Source organism: Gossypium arboreum, chromosome 13 (assembly GCF_025698485.1).
Source record: "Gossypium arboreum isolate Shixiya-1 chromosome 13, ASM2569848v2, whole genome shotgun sequence".
NCBI classification, from domain to species: domain Eukaryota; kingdom Viridiplantae; phylum Streptophyta; class Magnoliopsida; order Malvales; family Malvaceae; genus Gossypium; species Gossypium arboreum.
In genome coordinates this window covers 23,679,274-23,694,290 of record NC_069082.1, presented here as the reverse complement: position 1 = coordinate 23,694,290, position 15,017 = coordinate 23,679,274, and the positions used below count along the sequence as shown (strand labels likewise).

The 15,017-nt window shown below is 34.2% G+C and overlaps 2 protein-coding genes across 6 annotated transcripts; both read left to right on the top strand.

Annotated features, from left to right (window-relative positions):
- The first annotated feature begins 1,287 nt into the window (after window positions 1-1,287).
- Window positions 1,288-5,481, top strand: LOC108464610 (probable apyrase 6). Its single transcript, XM_017764975.2, has 8 exons — window positions 1,288-2,262; window positions 2,589-2,701; window positions 3,094-3,201; window positions 3,587-3,641; window positions 4,033-4,218; window positions 4,303-4,400; window positions 4,584-4,780; window positions 4,908-5,481. The coding sequence occupies exons 1-8, from the start codon at window positions 1,656-1,658 to the stop codon at window positions 5,179-5,181; spliced, it is 1,638 nt and encodes a 545-aa protein (XP_017620464.1). The 5' UTR covers window positions 1,288-1,655; the 3' UTR covers window positions 5,182-5,481.
- Window positions 5,482-5,916: 435 nt separating this feature from the next.
- LOC108461410 (uncharacterized) lies at window positions 5,917-10,023 on the top strand. Of its 5 annotated transcripts, none has more exons than XR_008277550.1 (9): window positions 5,917-6,208; window positions 6,469-6,710; window positions 6,891-6,962; window positions 7,679-7,743; window positions 7,921-8,077; window positions 8,745-8,825; window positions 8,933-9,022; window positions 9,137-9,345; window positions 9,492-10,023. XR_008277550.1 is itself a non-coding variant. In XM_017761257.2 (8 exons), exons 2-8 carry the CDS (start codon window positions 6,474-6,476, stop codon window positions 9,247-9,249), a joined length of 822 nt encoding a protein of 273 aa, XP_017616746.1. In that variant the 5' UTR covers window positions 6,183-6,353; window positions 6,469-6,473; the 3' UTR covers window positions 9,250-10,023. The 5 variants fall into 5 exon arrangements, 1 of the variants encoding a protein (XP_017616746.1); XR_001867739.2 differs by having other exon boundaries at window positions 5,930-6,158; window positions 9,130-9,345; XR_001867737.2 differs by having other exon boundaries at window positions 5,931-6,208; window positions 9,130-9,345.
- Window positions 10,024-15,017: the final 4,994 nt, after the last annotated feature.

The following is a 15,017-nucleotide window of genomic DNA, read 5'->3' as shown; positions in this document are numbered from 1 at the left end:
AATCTATGAAAGCTATATAATATTCATAACCTCCTTTTGCACTAATGTTTAGGGGCAAAACTAGAAATTTTTTCTTAAGGGCGAAATTAAGTTTTATAATTTTATAAGAGTTAAAATGCAATTTCACCATTTTAATAGTTTATACCATTATAATTTTTAAAAGATTAAATCAAAATTTTATCATTTTTGAAAGCTAAGGTAGATTTTTACCATGTACCAACTTTAAAACTTTATAAATGTTAAAAGGCTAAAACATAAATTTATCATTTTAATGGGGTTAGGGGTCTTGCTAGTCCCCTGCCGCCGCCCATGCTATTATTCATGGAACCACATAACAAATTATAGAAGTGGCTTACCCTTGTACATTTGGCATTAAAAAGTCTCTTAGTCATTTTATGTTTCATTTTCAGAAGTCTAATAAATTTTTTAATTAAATCGTCCAAATTTTAAATGTCATAGTTTTAATTATATAAGTTTAAACTGTTTTTTTTCATGCTATAAAACTTAGTCATGATTTCAATTTTTTTTCGTTTGTTGTTTCTTTTATGTAAATTAGTTAGGGACGACTAAATTTTATGAAAAGTTTCTATTTTTAAGTTTAGGGTTGGACTTGTATATTTTACATGTTTTTAAAACAAAAGAAATTTGAGTCATTTCATTTCTTAACGTAAGAGTATTATTTTTCTAATTATCATTATCACATATATTCAATTATTTCTTTAAATAAATAATTATACATATATTAAAATGTCACAATAACAATTAAAGTACAAATATAAATATACGATTGAAGAATTGTTAGTATCAAATTATTACAACATAAATTGTCCGAAAAATGATAAAGTATAATCAAACTAACAGCATGACTGGACTAAAAGCTGGTACAATCTAAACTAAAACCAACAAATAGGACTAAAACTCGCACATGATATCTACATCTAGTGAGACTTCGAGACCTGCACATATAAGTACGAATGGTGAGATTTAAACTTAAGTATTCAAAATCCAAGGTCATTTTATTATTGATAATTTTAATCATTTATTTGTGTGATTGTTTAGGTGAATAATCATTCTTTTGAATTTTATTTTCAAATGTAAAATTTGTTTTTTTTTTTGGATTAATCTTAGTTTAGGAATATATTTATCAATATGGGCTTGTTTAACTTATTCTAATTACAATAATTATGTTTTTTAAGAGTTAGTGGAATTTATAAAAAATCATTTAATACAATTGACTAATAAAAAAAAAAAGCCCAATGTTGTGGAATTTGGAGCTAAAATATTAAAATAAGACTGGGTTTAGCCCATTCTTGGGACCGAACCGAACCGAAGATGCTTCCCTGCGCCTTGTAACGCGTAAAAGATGTCGAAAGTTGGAGCACAATCTCATAAACAAAAACCAAAAAACCTCCAAAATTATTTTCAGATTGGAGAGAGAGAGGGCTCAAACCTGCTCTCTCCCTCCTCGGTTTATTCTAAATTCGAAAGCAAAAGAATAAATAAACCCTAAGTTTTTCTTCATTCTTTTTCCATTATATCCCTTTCTTTTTCTTCCATTTCGTTTAAAATTTCTTCTTTTTTTTTTTATAAAAGGAAACAAATTCTGTGCAGTGTTGACAATCGTATGCCCCTTCCCAACAAAGTTCGATCTTTTGATGCGACGATCGCATGCTCGAAATCGGGTTGAATCCAAATCCAAATCGACTACCAACCCACAAAAGATGGACCCAATTAAGCTCCAAATCCGATCCAATTCCCGATCTACCGCTCTCTTTTCTCGAAACTCTCGTCAAACCAAGTCGATCCCTTCTTTCGTCGCGGTTTCAATCGCCATATCTCTCGCCTTGTTTGCTTTTATTTACATATTCTTTTTCTCCTCCAAAGGTTCCGTCAAGTACGGGATCATAATCGATGGGGGAAGCACCGGGACGAGGATTCACGTGATTAGGTACAGAGTTGACGGAGGGAAAAACCCGGTTTTCGATTTTAAAGAAGGGTTGGATAGCTTGAGGGTTAATCCGGGATTGTCGGCGTACGCTGAGGATCTGGCAGGAGCAGGGTATTCGTTGAAAGAGCTTTTGGAGTTTGCGAGAAGGAAAGTTCCCAAGAAACAGTGGGGAGAGACGGAGATTAGGTTAATGGCAACGGCGGGGATGAGATTGTTGGATGATGAGGTGCAGGAGAGGATTTTGGAGCAGTGCAGGAAGGTGCTTAGGGTGTCTGGTTTCAAGTTCCGCGATGACTGGGCTTCCGTTATTACAGGTAATACAATGTGCATGGTTTTGAGTGAGTTTATCGAGACAATTTGGGTGATAGTGTATGACTTTATGTTGATTCTAAGGTAGGACAATGCTTGTCTGTACTCTGTCTTGGTCCTCTTTGGCTGAAGTCATATATCAGAGGTAGAATCATAAAAATTGGTGAATTTTTATGCTTCTTTATGGCGGCTATGTTTGTATGTTATTTGTTATGTTTTCAGGGCTTAAAGAGAAATCAGCTCTTGTAGTTTCAGTCTTATGTTTGTATTATAGTTTCTGATCCCTGATCGACATTTTGAGACTAAGTTTTGGATTCTATGATTGTCTTAGGCTCTGATGAGGGGGTGTATGCGTGGGTTGTTGCAAACTATGTACTTGGTACTCTTGGAGGTAATCCTCTGCATACAACTGGAATCATTGAACTTGGTGGCGCTTCTGCTCAGGTTCGTTTTTGACCTTTAGTCTACCTTGCTTCTAGATTCCTTAATTTGGAATCTTTTCTTTAGTGTTGGGATATAGTTAAACCAGAATTTGCAAGTCATCTGAGCCTCCAGTTAGTGACATTTCCTTGAACCTATTTCTTATGTCTACTTTTTATTTCTTTATTTTTTATACATTACAATTTTGATTGAAACGAATGGGTTACACAGGGCTTGAACCCTAATCTTAATGCCAACTTACAACAACCCTTGCCACATTGTTAGTAGAGGAACAAGAAGGCTAAATGAAACCAAAAAAAAAAAGAAAAAAATTTAATTAATTGCAAATGCATTTAATGGTATATATGTCCTTTTCTTAAGATCACCATTAAATTGCTGCTAGACTTATATTTCAGGTAACATTTTTCTCAAATGAGCCTATGCCTTCTGAATTCTCACGCTCCATCAAGTTTGGAAATATCACTTACAGTCTCTATAGCCACAGCTTTCTTCATTTTGGGCAGGTAACCTTAGCATGCATTAGCTTCTTTTATTTATTTATTTATTTGTTTCTTGCTTTTAGGGCTGCTATGCAAGTATCTTCTAAATGTAGGCATCTTATTCATGAAATATGTTTGTATTTTTGTCAATTTTTGGTCTTAGTGAGATGCTTTTATTACTTTTTTTTTTTTTGCTGAAATAGATGATTACAGATTGACTGTCCTTCTGCTAAGTGTTTTTCTTCATCCCATTAAATAAAGATAATAATTGCAGATCTAACTTCTGATTGATATTGCTATTATTTCAATATGGTTTTGCTTTTGATTTTGCAGTATTTCATTACAGATCATGTCAAGAAATCCAAAATTGATCTTGGAGTTCTCAACCTTTTTTTCTCTCTTTTTTCAGAATGTTGCACATGAATCATTGAGGGCCTTACTTGTTAAAGGAGATTTCAGTCCAGGTATGTTTCAATGCATTTCCTTTCTGCCAAAATTTGCGGGTTCAAAGGTGCGCGAAGAAGTCTGGAAGTTTTTAATTGTGCTTTGAATTCAAAGCAGGAACTTTAGAGTTGTACTTTAATAATCTCTTGAATGTTGCAATGTTAAATCTTGTGGAAGAGACCTAAATTTGACTATGAACACTGTATATTATGGTTTCGAGTATTTAGGCCATGTTGGAATGTTTGATTGTAAAAGTTGTTTTCTGGTCACCATGACTATTCATAATTGAACATAATAATCTTTGGTTATTTCAGAGGATCTTTGCTACTTTTGATAGAAATGTTGTGTAGTTACTAGTTAGTTAAGCTATTATGTATGTATTACTCATTATTTATTCTTACCTTAATGCAGCCGCCGACTCTCTCCATAAGGAAATGTATATAGATCCTTGTATGCCTAAAGGATACTTTCCCGAGTCATCAAATCTTTCACTAGGTTCTGTGGCTGAAAAAAGTAAATATATTTCTGAATTTAAAGCTAGGGGTAACTTCTCCGAGTGCAGATCTGCTGCACTAATGCTATTACAAAAAGGAAAAGGTTACAAAACTATCTCAGAACCACCACATTCATTGGGTTACCTTGTGCCACAGGATACTAATCTTTACATATTCTGACATGCAGAGAGATGTTCCTATGATCACTGTTACTTGGGGTCAGTTTTCATGCCCAAGCTTCGAGGGAAATTTTTGGCTACAGAAAATTTCTTCTATACCTCAAAGGTATAGTTATATTCAGTCCTCTTGCAGGCTTATGCTTGCTTGATTCCCTTCCCCTCCAAGAAAAAGGACTTATGTGGATCATTTTAGCACACATCCTAAATCTATGTAATGTACGTTTGGATATACATGGTTTCTGTACTATTATATGCCTTACATTTCTTTCTTTGTCTCCTGCTGGATCAGTTCTTTAGGTTGCGCCAGAGGGCCTTTCTTTCCGATCTAATTATGGCGGGAAAGCATTTCTGTGAAGAGGATTGGTCAAAATTGAAGAAGAAACACCAATCACTCAATGAGGAAGATCTATTGCGCTATTGTTTTTCTTCAGCATATATCGTGGCCTTGCTTCACGATAGCCTTGAAATTGCTTTGGATGATGAAAGGTATGTTTCCTGCTTTACTAGTTTAGTATCCTTGAAAGAAAACAGACCATGTTAATTCAATGATGTTTAGGGGGCAGTTGGGCAATAGTTTTATTTGGTCACTGAACTGAAATTCAATCTTAAACAGGATCAGCTTTGCCAATCAGGTCAACGATATACCATTAGATTGGGCCTTGGGAGCTTTCATATTGCAAAGCACAACCATCTCAGATGTGCAACAAACTGACTGGATAACTATTATTATGAGCAGTGATTCATCCACACTAATTTCAATCACCGCTATTTCTGCAATATTGATGTTTGCAGCCTGGTCTATATCAAAATGGAGGAAACCCCAATTGAAGACTGTGTATGATCTAGAGAAAGGACGATATATAATCACTCGTATAGGTAGAAGTTGATCTATCATTGTCCAGAGGAGATTTGAGCACGTCATTATGATGTTGCAGCCAAGGAGGAGAGTGCATGTCTCTAGGGTATTTACTTTTTTTAATGCTTCCTTGGTTTCTGCACCCCCTTAAGGGCATCTCATTCATGGCAGTGGGAAATGTAAGATTGTATATCAATGGAGTTCCAACATGGCTTATTGTAACATTTTCTTGGGCGGGGAACTAGGACAAAAATGATATTAAATTCCCACTTTGTATGTATGGGGAACGAAAATCCTTAGTTTGTAATACCACTTTCCTATGCTCTGGGAATATGTAAGGACTAAGGAGTGTGATGGATGTGTTGCAGGGGCGGGCGGGGGGGACTTTCGTTCTATGTTATCCTGATTTACTGAGCGACAAAATACGGCCCTGTGGGAATGTTTAATTATTTTTTATTTTATAATTTATATATTTGAAGGAATTTCTTTTAAGCTGGCTTGTGATTATATCCTGACTTCACATCATAATCATCTTCGAACATGAATATTTTTAAAATAAAAATAATGTACAGAAGATAGAATGGATGCAAAAGTCAAACTAATACAGTTAAACCCGAGACAAAATAATATGAACATAAAATGCCTAAAGGAGTATATCAGAATTTACGTAAAACAAAGAAATAAAATGCATACATGAATGTACCAGATTTAACATAAAAATAATGAAAAGAAAATGATACGTGGGAATCAAATTAAACTGAAAAAGATAGATTTTCCTGGGAGACTAAAACCGCAAATATGATTGGAGCCGTTAGCATGTGTCCCACTCTCCACAATCCCTATTACTTTTACTCTTTTTATGTAATAAATGAAATCAGTTTCATTAATTTTAAAATTTTCAATTATTAAAACCAAAAAAGTAAATTGATTAAATATATTCCAAAACTTTCAAAGGAAAAATGGTCCTACAAAATCTCCTATAATCTCAGAAAATTCAAGTAAAAACGCGTAATTTTCTGTCCTTAGCAAGCACAAGTTGCCCCTTTTTTTTAGCTAAAGTAAATATATTTTTTTTAATATTTGCTTCTATTTTTGTTCCTCTCTTATCATATTCCTTCATTTTTCTTTTCTGTTTTTAATTTTCTCCTTCTCTCATTTGTTCGGAAATCTCCGACCCGCCGCTCTCACTCAGTTCGATCCCGGGTCTCTTTTTTTTTTTAATTATGTTTTTTTTTCGATATCGTGTTGATGATTTATTTTTTTGGTTGAATCGTTGAATAAATAGAAAGAAATTGAAGAAAATTTGTTAAATTTGTAGAAATTATGAGTGATCACCTGGTGTTATATGTGGATCGTCTTGTGAGGCCGGTTCCGGCGCGTCCAGTTGAATCGGGGGCTGGTCCCTCGACGGAGGAAAAGGAGAAAGTGAAGGATAAGGAGGTTTTCCAAGGAAGCAATGAGGAGGACCCGCTTATTCAGGTGGCGGAGTGCCGCATCTGTCAGGAGGAAGATTCCATTAAGAATCTCGAGACTCCGTGTGCCTGCAATGGCAGCCTCAAGGTATTTTATTTCTTTACCTTTTTTTGTTGTTAATTTGATAAAAAAATTTTCTATATAGAAATAACCTTATAAGGTTATGCTAATTTTCGCAATTAGCATTGCTTGCTTTGGTAATTTTAATGCGATATGAAATGATTTCTATGATAGCCATTGTTGAATTTTATATGTCCGGGATTGCAGTATGCGCATAGGAAGTGCGTGCAGCATTGGTGCAACGAGAAAGGAGATATAATCTGCGAGATATGTCATCAGGTTTCTACTGCCATTAATCCTTCGAAGTTGTTATTTTTTGTGAGAAATATGGATAGCCTACTGGCAAATTGATGTCCTTTTATATTGTTACAAGATTTTGAACTAGTATCTAGCGGTTTTACCATTTTAGGCCTTTTGTGAGTGTAAAGAATTGAAAGTTCACGGATTTCGAATCAGTAGTTGCTAATGATTCTTGAAGAGGGTGAATAATTTGCTTTTTTGATGTGCTTGGTTGAGTGAAATAGTGAAAGTATGGAAAGAGAATGAATTTTGGAGATTGTTTTGTAGGAAAGATATTTATTTTCCTCCTAATGTATAAAAACAAATCATTCCAAATTTTAGTTATAATAGGAGAGAAAACGAAAGAGGTGTGTGCGTGTATATGAGATTATGAATCCATTGTTTTAAATATTTTTATCTTTTAACTTTAAAATGGTATAATAATACACTAACATAATTTTTATTTTCTTTATCTTGTTATTCAACTCTACTGAAAAAAAGGAGGGAAAGAAAATTACTTGTTGTTTCCATTTTTCTATCTTTTCTTACCAAGTGTACCGTTGAAGGAACATTTATGTTTTCTTTCACTTCTCTTCCATGGATTGGATTGTTGTTCAAGCCGCTAGCTGAATTATTAGTTCATCTTTAGAGACTATTGATATTTAGTTGTTGTGGCTCCTTGTTGAAATATTCTATCCTTTTAATTTGCTGTGCAGTCTTATCAACCTGATTATACTGCTCCACCTCGCCCCCCAACGGACGAAACAGCTATCGATATTGGGTAAGATTGATGTTCTCACATTTGGTGGCTGCTTTTCTTTTTGGTGAAATTGAGTGTATCTATTCAATTTACAAAATATGATGTCTGTTAGAAGCTTTAATCTAAATTTGCTAGATAGCATACTGAATGCTCTGTTTGGAAGATTCCAATGTAATGATTTACATATCTGTTTTATAGTGGAGGCTGGACAATCTCTGGCACCCCTTTGGATTTGCGTGATCCTCGCCTTTTGGCCATTGCAGAGGCAGAACGCCAGTTTTTGGAAACTGGGTATGACGAATATGCTGCATCAAATGCCACTGGAGCTGCATTTTGCCGTTCAGCTGCTGTAATTGTAAGCATTTAGATATGAATCAATCATCTAGACATATTAAATTTCATTCACACCATGTTTAGCATGTACTCCTAAACACCTCATTTAATTAGGTTTAACATTTACTCCCTAAAATTGGACCACCGTTGATTCTATTTATAAATGTATATTAGCCATGTACGAAGGAAACATTTGGATAAATTAATTTGGAGAAAAGAGCTTCACTAATGTGTATGAACTTTTAACCGGAAGATCTTTATGTTCTTAATAGTTTTGCTCTCATTTTTCCCCATTTGGACATGGGGAAAACCTGGTTTTACAGTTTCATGTGAGTTTTTGGTTTTAGCTCCCAATTTCCATCCTCTCATCATGGAAAATTTGAGCCATACCAGTAGTGGTGCTATTCCACTTAGGCCACAATGTCATTGGTCATCTCAGTTGATTTTTAATGTCAGCAACTTTCCTTTTCATCCCTTTTTGGGGAATCAGCTCCCACCTTTGATGTCTAACAGAAAACCACCTAGTAGTTTCTGCCTCGGCCATAAGCACTTGAGTTGAAAATTTCATTTGAATAACTTCCTTTTGGTTCTTTTGTCCTTTTTAATTTTTAAAAAAGTTCATTTCTTACATGACCTATGTAATTAAGAGTTTATTTTTAAGATGATTGGTTTTTCCCCCATTTTTCCAGTTAATGGCACTTCTGCTATTGCGGCACGCAGTGACTGTTCCAGATGCCGATTCAGATGATGATGTCTCTTCTTTCTTCTCTGTAAGTTGCGACTTAAAGTTGCTTTCTCGAATTTAACCTATGCACTCCTCAAGCATTACTGTTACCGTGCCATTGAGCCGTTTGTCTTAAACCGTCATTCCTTGCAGTTTTTCTTGCTTCGAGCTGCTGGGTTTCTCTTGCCATGCTACATCATGGCTTGGGCCATCAGTATATTACAGCAACGAAGGCAAAGACAGGTTATGTTCCTTTTAATCACTATATTCTTTTTCTTCACACCTTGAAACCACACATCATAGACATGGTTTCGTATTTGAGTCGATATTATAACCCGTATCTGTATCAGGAAGCAGCAGCGTTGGCTGCCACCCAAGTTGCTTTTGTACTACAATCTGGGCAAAGTAGGGGTATGCATTTCGCAATAGCATCAGGACCTGCAGTGACACCCCACCCGGAAAATGTTTAAACTTAAGGAGGCATATGAAGTCCTGCACTGACATTACATTACGTTACATTGGTAGTTTACGAGCAAATGAGGACAGTTCCCCCTTTAAATAAACTTGTAAAAGCCTCTCTCATTTTTTTTTTTCTGTTATCTCCAAATAGATTGTTGAGAATGATTTGGAGCTTTACTAATTCTGTTTTAATTGTTATGAATTTGGGTTCATATTTCATCGTCTTCTAAAACATTGATGTGTATTCCCGCAGTGCTTCAGCTTGAGCCATCGATGGGCCTTGTGCAGAGGTGACCGAAACCTGTTCGGAGAAATTGAAATCCGATCTGGTTTCATCCGTGGGTGTGGTGATGTGCACAGATGGGTTAACTACACCGAGCATTTTTGGTCTGTGGGTCAAATTTTATGATGATTTTTAAATTTCAAAACGTTTTAATCACGACATTTACTCGGAAAAAAAAAATGTCCAATACCAATGAATTCCAGTTCATAAGCGCTCGATCTTATAGCACTTATCAGTGAGGCCCCACTGCTAATACAATTAGATTTCCTCTTCATAGGCTTGGGATTGGTTTAGGATTACGAGCTCCTTTTCTCTTTCAAACTTAGAAGAAAAAGAAAGAATCACTCAATTGGATGACAACCACAATATAACCTATTAAACATTCTTTTTCCCTTTCTAGATTAGTCTAATTTTAGTATTTTATCTGTTTGAAATTTTCTTACAAGTTCATTGTCTTGATTCTATATAAAATACTTTGTTGTCATTCTTATTATACTACAAATGCCAGTTTAAAAATGACCACATCAAATTACAAATACATATGTATTTATTGCATAAATAATTTGATTATTACAGATTAAAAAAATAGTGTTAACAGAGTTTAAGAGGGCATTTTTTTATTCAAGCTTTTCATAATTCATGTAATAAATATGAGTGTTTACATTTTGTTATAATATGTTTTGGATATATTTTATGTCAAATTTGATTAGGTATTTAATGTCTGAATTAATTGCAAAGATGATGGAATAAATAGATTTAAAAATATAATTAGAATGTTTTGAAGTTTAAGATTAATTTAAAATTTATGTCATAATTTAAAGGCTATTGATGAAATTAACCCAAATTCACCATAAAAGAACAAAATTGTATGTTAGAAAATTTGGGACAGTTTATCAAAAGGATTAATTAGAGGAAAGTTGATAAGGAATATTGCAAAGAAAATTCCAATATATCAAAGATAATGCCATAATCTTATCCTCTGTAATGAAGGGCTTTTCTTCTTATCCTTTGCCTTTTTTTTTTCCTTTTAATTTTGAAAATATCTTATCTTATTAGAGTAATATTTGATATGAGCACATAAATGCAATTAGGTGGATGTTGTTGATCCACCCATAACTCCAAAAATAAATAAAAAATAAAGGACATTGTAAACTGTGATGATCAATATAATACAAAAACTGGGAATAGGGCCATGTTTGTGGGGTCCCAATGGCTTAAAAATGTGTGGCAGTGGACCACGGAATCTGGTTCTTTAGGTTAAAGAAAAGAGTAGTAATGATTGATACAACACAAAGGTATTAGTGCAGGGAAATTAAAGGCAGAAAATTAAGGGACAGTTTTCCTAGTCCTACCTCTTGTCCCTAGCATTGAATTTGGGCACATTTGAGTCCTTAAAACCAACCTCATTACCCTCAGCTGCTCAGTTGGGATGGACATTTTAACAAATCCTCCATTATTGGGACATTAACCTCTTGTTGGTTGTTCTCATACCTGTTTCAGGGCTGTGACAATCAATTTACAGTTTTTTTCTAATTAATGACAACATGTTTCAATCAAAATCAATCATTATATTTAATATTAATTAACTCAATTCTAATAAATAAATTAAACGAAATAAATCTTAAAAAGAACCTACCCATAATTTATATTAGAAGTAAGACTTAAACTTGATCACTCAATATTTTAAAACCTCAATCTTTGGCAACACACCTTAAATCTCATTTTCCGAAAGAATTTCGAAGTTTCTTTATTCCTAATTATCTAAAGATGCATTATATTGTAGGTCAACTAATTGGTTTAATTTCTTAGCAGGTCCTTGTACTATAGGTTTAACACAGAATCAATCCTTGTGAGCAATTAGCCTCTCCTGTTGGTTGTTCTGATAAACACCAGTTGCTTAGTTGTTGTGTTAAATTAGAGAGAAATGACGTCTACTTCCAAAATTAAATGTACATGATGAATTGATTTACTTTCCAACCCATAATACAAGGACGACCGACCTAAACTACTCACATTTTCAACTCAAATTTAAGCACCCAAAACACAGATGCGCGTGCTGCTTTGATGCATATCACATGATTGTGATTAAGACATTGTTTTTATAGCTTAATTGTAGTGTCTTTGAACATGGATTCATTATTTAGAACTGCCCGTCTTGTCATTTTTCGTGCCTTAAAAGTGATTAAGACTCCTCCTCCTCAAAGCTTAGGGGAAAGCAATTATCTCCATTCCTTTCCAAAAACAGAGATTTAATTTTGATGCCTCTCTCTAATCAATTATACCTTACATTTGTTTCTTGGATTCTAAATTAAAAGCATGATTTGTAAAAAAAAATTAATATTTATTGATTCGAATGGTATAGAGTTTAATGTTTTTAAATAATATTTCGATATTAAATTTTATGAATGAACTTAACTCTGACTTTAAATTTAATCAAAATTAAATGCAAGAAAAAAAAAAAACTCATGAAAGACAAAATAGCATACCCACCAAACCAAAACATCCCTCTTCTCAATTTATTAGCCTACCGACGTTTTAACTTAATTGTCCAAAGTTATATGATACTCAAGTCTAGGTTCATGAACTCTATTTTAAATGTGTTTAAACTTTTTTTCTTCAATAAAATTTGTATATTATGGATTGAAGTGAGTATTATATAAATATTTTTAAAATTGATTTAATTTTGATTAATATTATTTAATTGGTTATTCATATAAAACTGTGTTAATTTATATATTTATAAAATTCTAACCGACTTCATATCATGAGTTAACTAGGAAATAATAAATATCCTTTTTTTATAAATTAGTAAACATTATTATAAGGTTGTTTTTTATCTATTAAGTTTATTTATAATATCTTTTTTTTGGGTGTAAAAAACAAGTTAAACTAAAAAAGAAAACAAAGGTTAAATCAACTCTTTACTTAACAGATGCTCTTAAGTTTTGCTTGGTTTCTTCATTTAAAGGTTTAGACGGATCCCACACATGAGAATTGGTGTACTGTCTTACCTAACAAACAGATATCTTGATGGTCTCTGTTAAATTTCATGTCAAACCTTGAAAAACGAATAGGTTTCTATTCTTCCAAACACGCCATGCTACAACCCAAAAAGGGTAGGCCAGGGAATTTTAGCCCATGGCAGCCATTCGTATTGTTTTAAATTTTCTCAACCCATTCAGTAATATTGCTTGAAAAGAATTGAGATTGCCAGAATAAGGACAAAGTTTAACCAAACTTCTCTAGCTGTTGGGCAGTCTCTAAGTGTGTTAAGATGTCTTCTATTCTATGTTGACAAACCGAGCAGGATATGTTATGGCTGAGCCCTCTTCGTCTTCTTTCTAAATTTGCGAGTAGCCATTGTTTGCAAACTAACCATAAGAAGAACCAAATACAGTGAGGACCTTGATATTTCCAAATTTTCTTCCATCTATCATCTCGAGAATTCCATGATTTTTTTGTTAACACTTGGTATGCATTCTTGATTGAGAATTTCCCAGTAGAGGCAGGTATCCATCTGATTTTATCGAGCCCTGCTAAGTGGTGTAGAAAAGGTTTATCGATAATTTTTTGTATTATTTCTTCCATTAGGTTTTCTCTAAATGTTTCCAAGTTCCAGACCCTTTCTTTTGTTGTCATGTCTTTAAGCATGCAACCATTTATTGTTCTATTTGGATTTTGAACATGTTTGAGTAGCGGCCCAACTGTAGGAATCCAGTTGTCTTTCCAACAACAGATTTTCGTTCCAACTCCAACCGATTAGCATAGATTTTCTTTTAATAAAGGCCAAATCTTCTCAATTGCTTCCCATAGTGCAGAACAGCTACTTTTTCCTATACTCTCTCGAAGAGCTTCTTTCATTCCATACTTTGATCGTAGCACGCGCGTCCATAAGGCATTTTGGTTGGTAAAGAGATTGATTCCTGGTTTTAACAAGAAATATTTATTTTGGTCTTGTAGACACCTTAGACTAAGTCCACCGCAGGTACGAGGTTGACATATTGTCTCCCAATCAACAAGTGCCAAGTTTTTACCTTCCGTGTTGGATCCCCAAATGAATTGTCTTGCTAAGCATTCAATTTCTTCACACACCCCTTTTGGAATTTTCATGGATTGCATAAAATAATTAGGAATGGTTAATGGGACCGATTGTACAAGGGTAAATCGACCTACCATGGATAACTGCTTTGCATCCCAATTGTATAATTTTGTCCGGACCTTTTCAACCATAAATTACATTGTAGATTTAGAGATTCTTTTGTGGAGCAAAGGGATACCTAAATATTTGCCTAATTCTTGTACTTTCTGGTACCCCAAGATTCTACATATTCTATAACTTAAGTTGTCTGCTACGCCTTTTGAAAAAAATATATTAGTTTTCCTTGTATTGACACAATGCCCTAAAAAATTGCAGAACTGTTCAAGGATGTTCTTTAGCAGCATGCCATGCTTGATATCCGCTTTTGAAAAAAATCACCAAATTATTTGCAAAGAATAAGTGTGACAAGTTTGGTCCAGCTCTGGATAGCTTAATAGAGAGCCAGTCTTTTGAGGCTATGGAAGTTTGAAAGTTATGCACTAACCATTCCATGCATAATACGAATAAATAAAGTGATAAAGGGCAACCTTATCTTACTCCTCTTGCAGGTTTGAAATTTTCAGTGGGTACCCCATTCCATAAAACTTGCGTGGTGGCCGTTATAATGGCTGACATAATTACTTTTCGAAGGTAATCTGGTATTCCGGTAGCTTGGAGAGATTTGCCAATAAAGTCTCATCGGACTCTGTTATAAGCTTTTTCTAAATCAATTTTGATCGCCATCCATTTCTTTTTTTTCCACACATCGAGTGAATGACCTCTTGGGTTATGATGGTATTATCTGAGATGTTTCTTCCGGTGATGAATCCTGCTTGTCCTTGTGAGATAATTTTAGGGAAAACTCTTTTAAATCTATTGGCTATTACTTTTATGACTAATTTGTAAAAGGACATTACAAAGGCTTATTGGTCTAAATTGAGATATTTCTTCGGGCTGAGCAATCTTTGGGATTAGGACGATTAGAGTGTTGTTGAGTTCTTGGTCGATGGGTCGTCCATTGAACACCTCTTTGACTCAATCACATACTGCTCTTCCTATGTTGTCCCATTGGTTTCGAAAGAAAAATGCGTGATAGCCATCGCTTCCAAGTGCTTTTAGAGGCGCCATGTCAAAGAGTGCTAATTTGATTTCTTCATTCGTGACCTCTTTATCGAGAAAAACAAAGTCATTATGCTCTAAAGGAGGAACTTGACTTGGAGGAAGCTCTCCCATTCTGCTTGGCATTTTGCCATATAATTTTTGGAAGTAATTAACAGATTCTTTTTGTATGTCTTCTAGGTCATATAGCCAATCTTCATTTGAGCTGCGGAGTATAGTAATGCGATTAATTTTCCTTTTATGCATTGTTCAGCTATGAAAAAAAATTGTATTTCTATCTCCCAATTTGAGCCAATCGC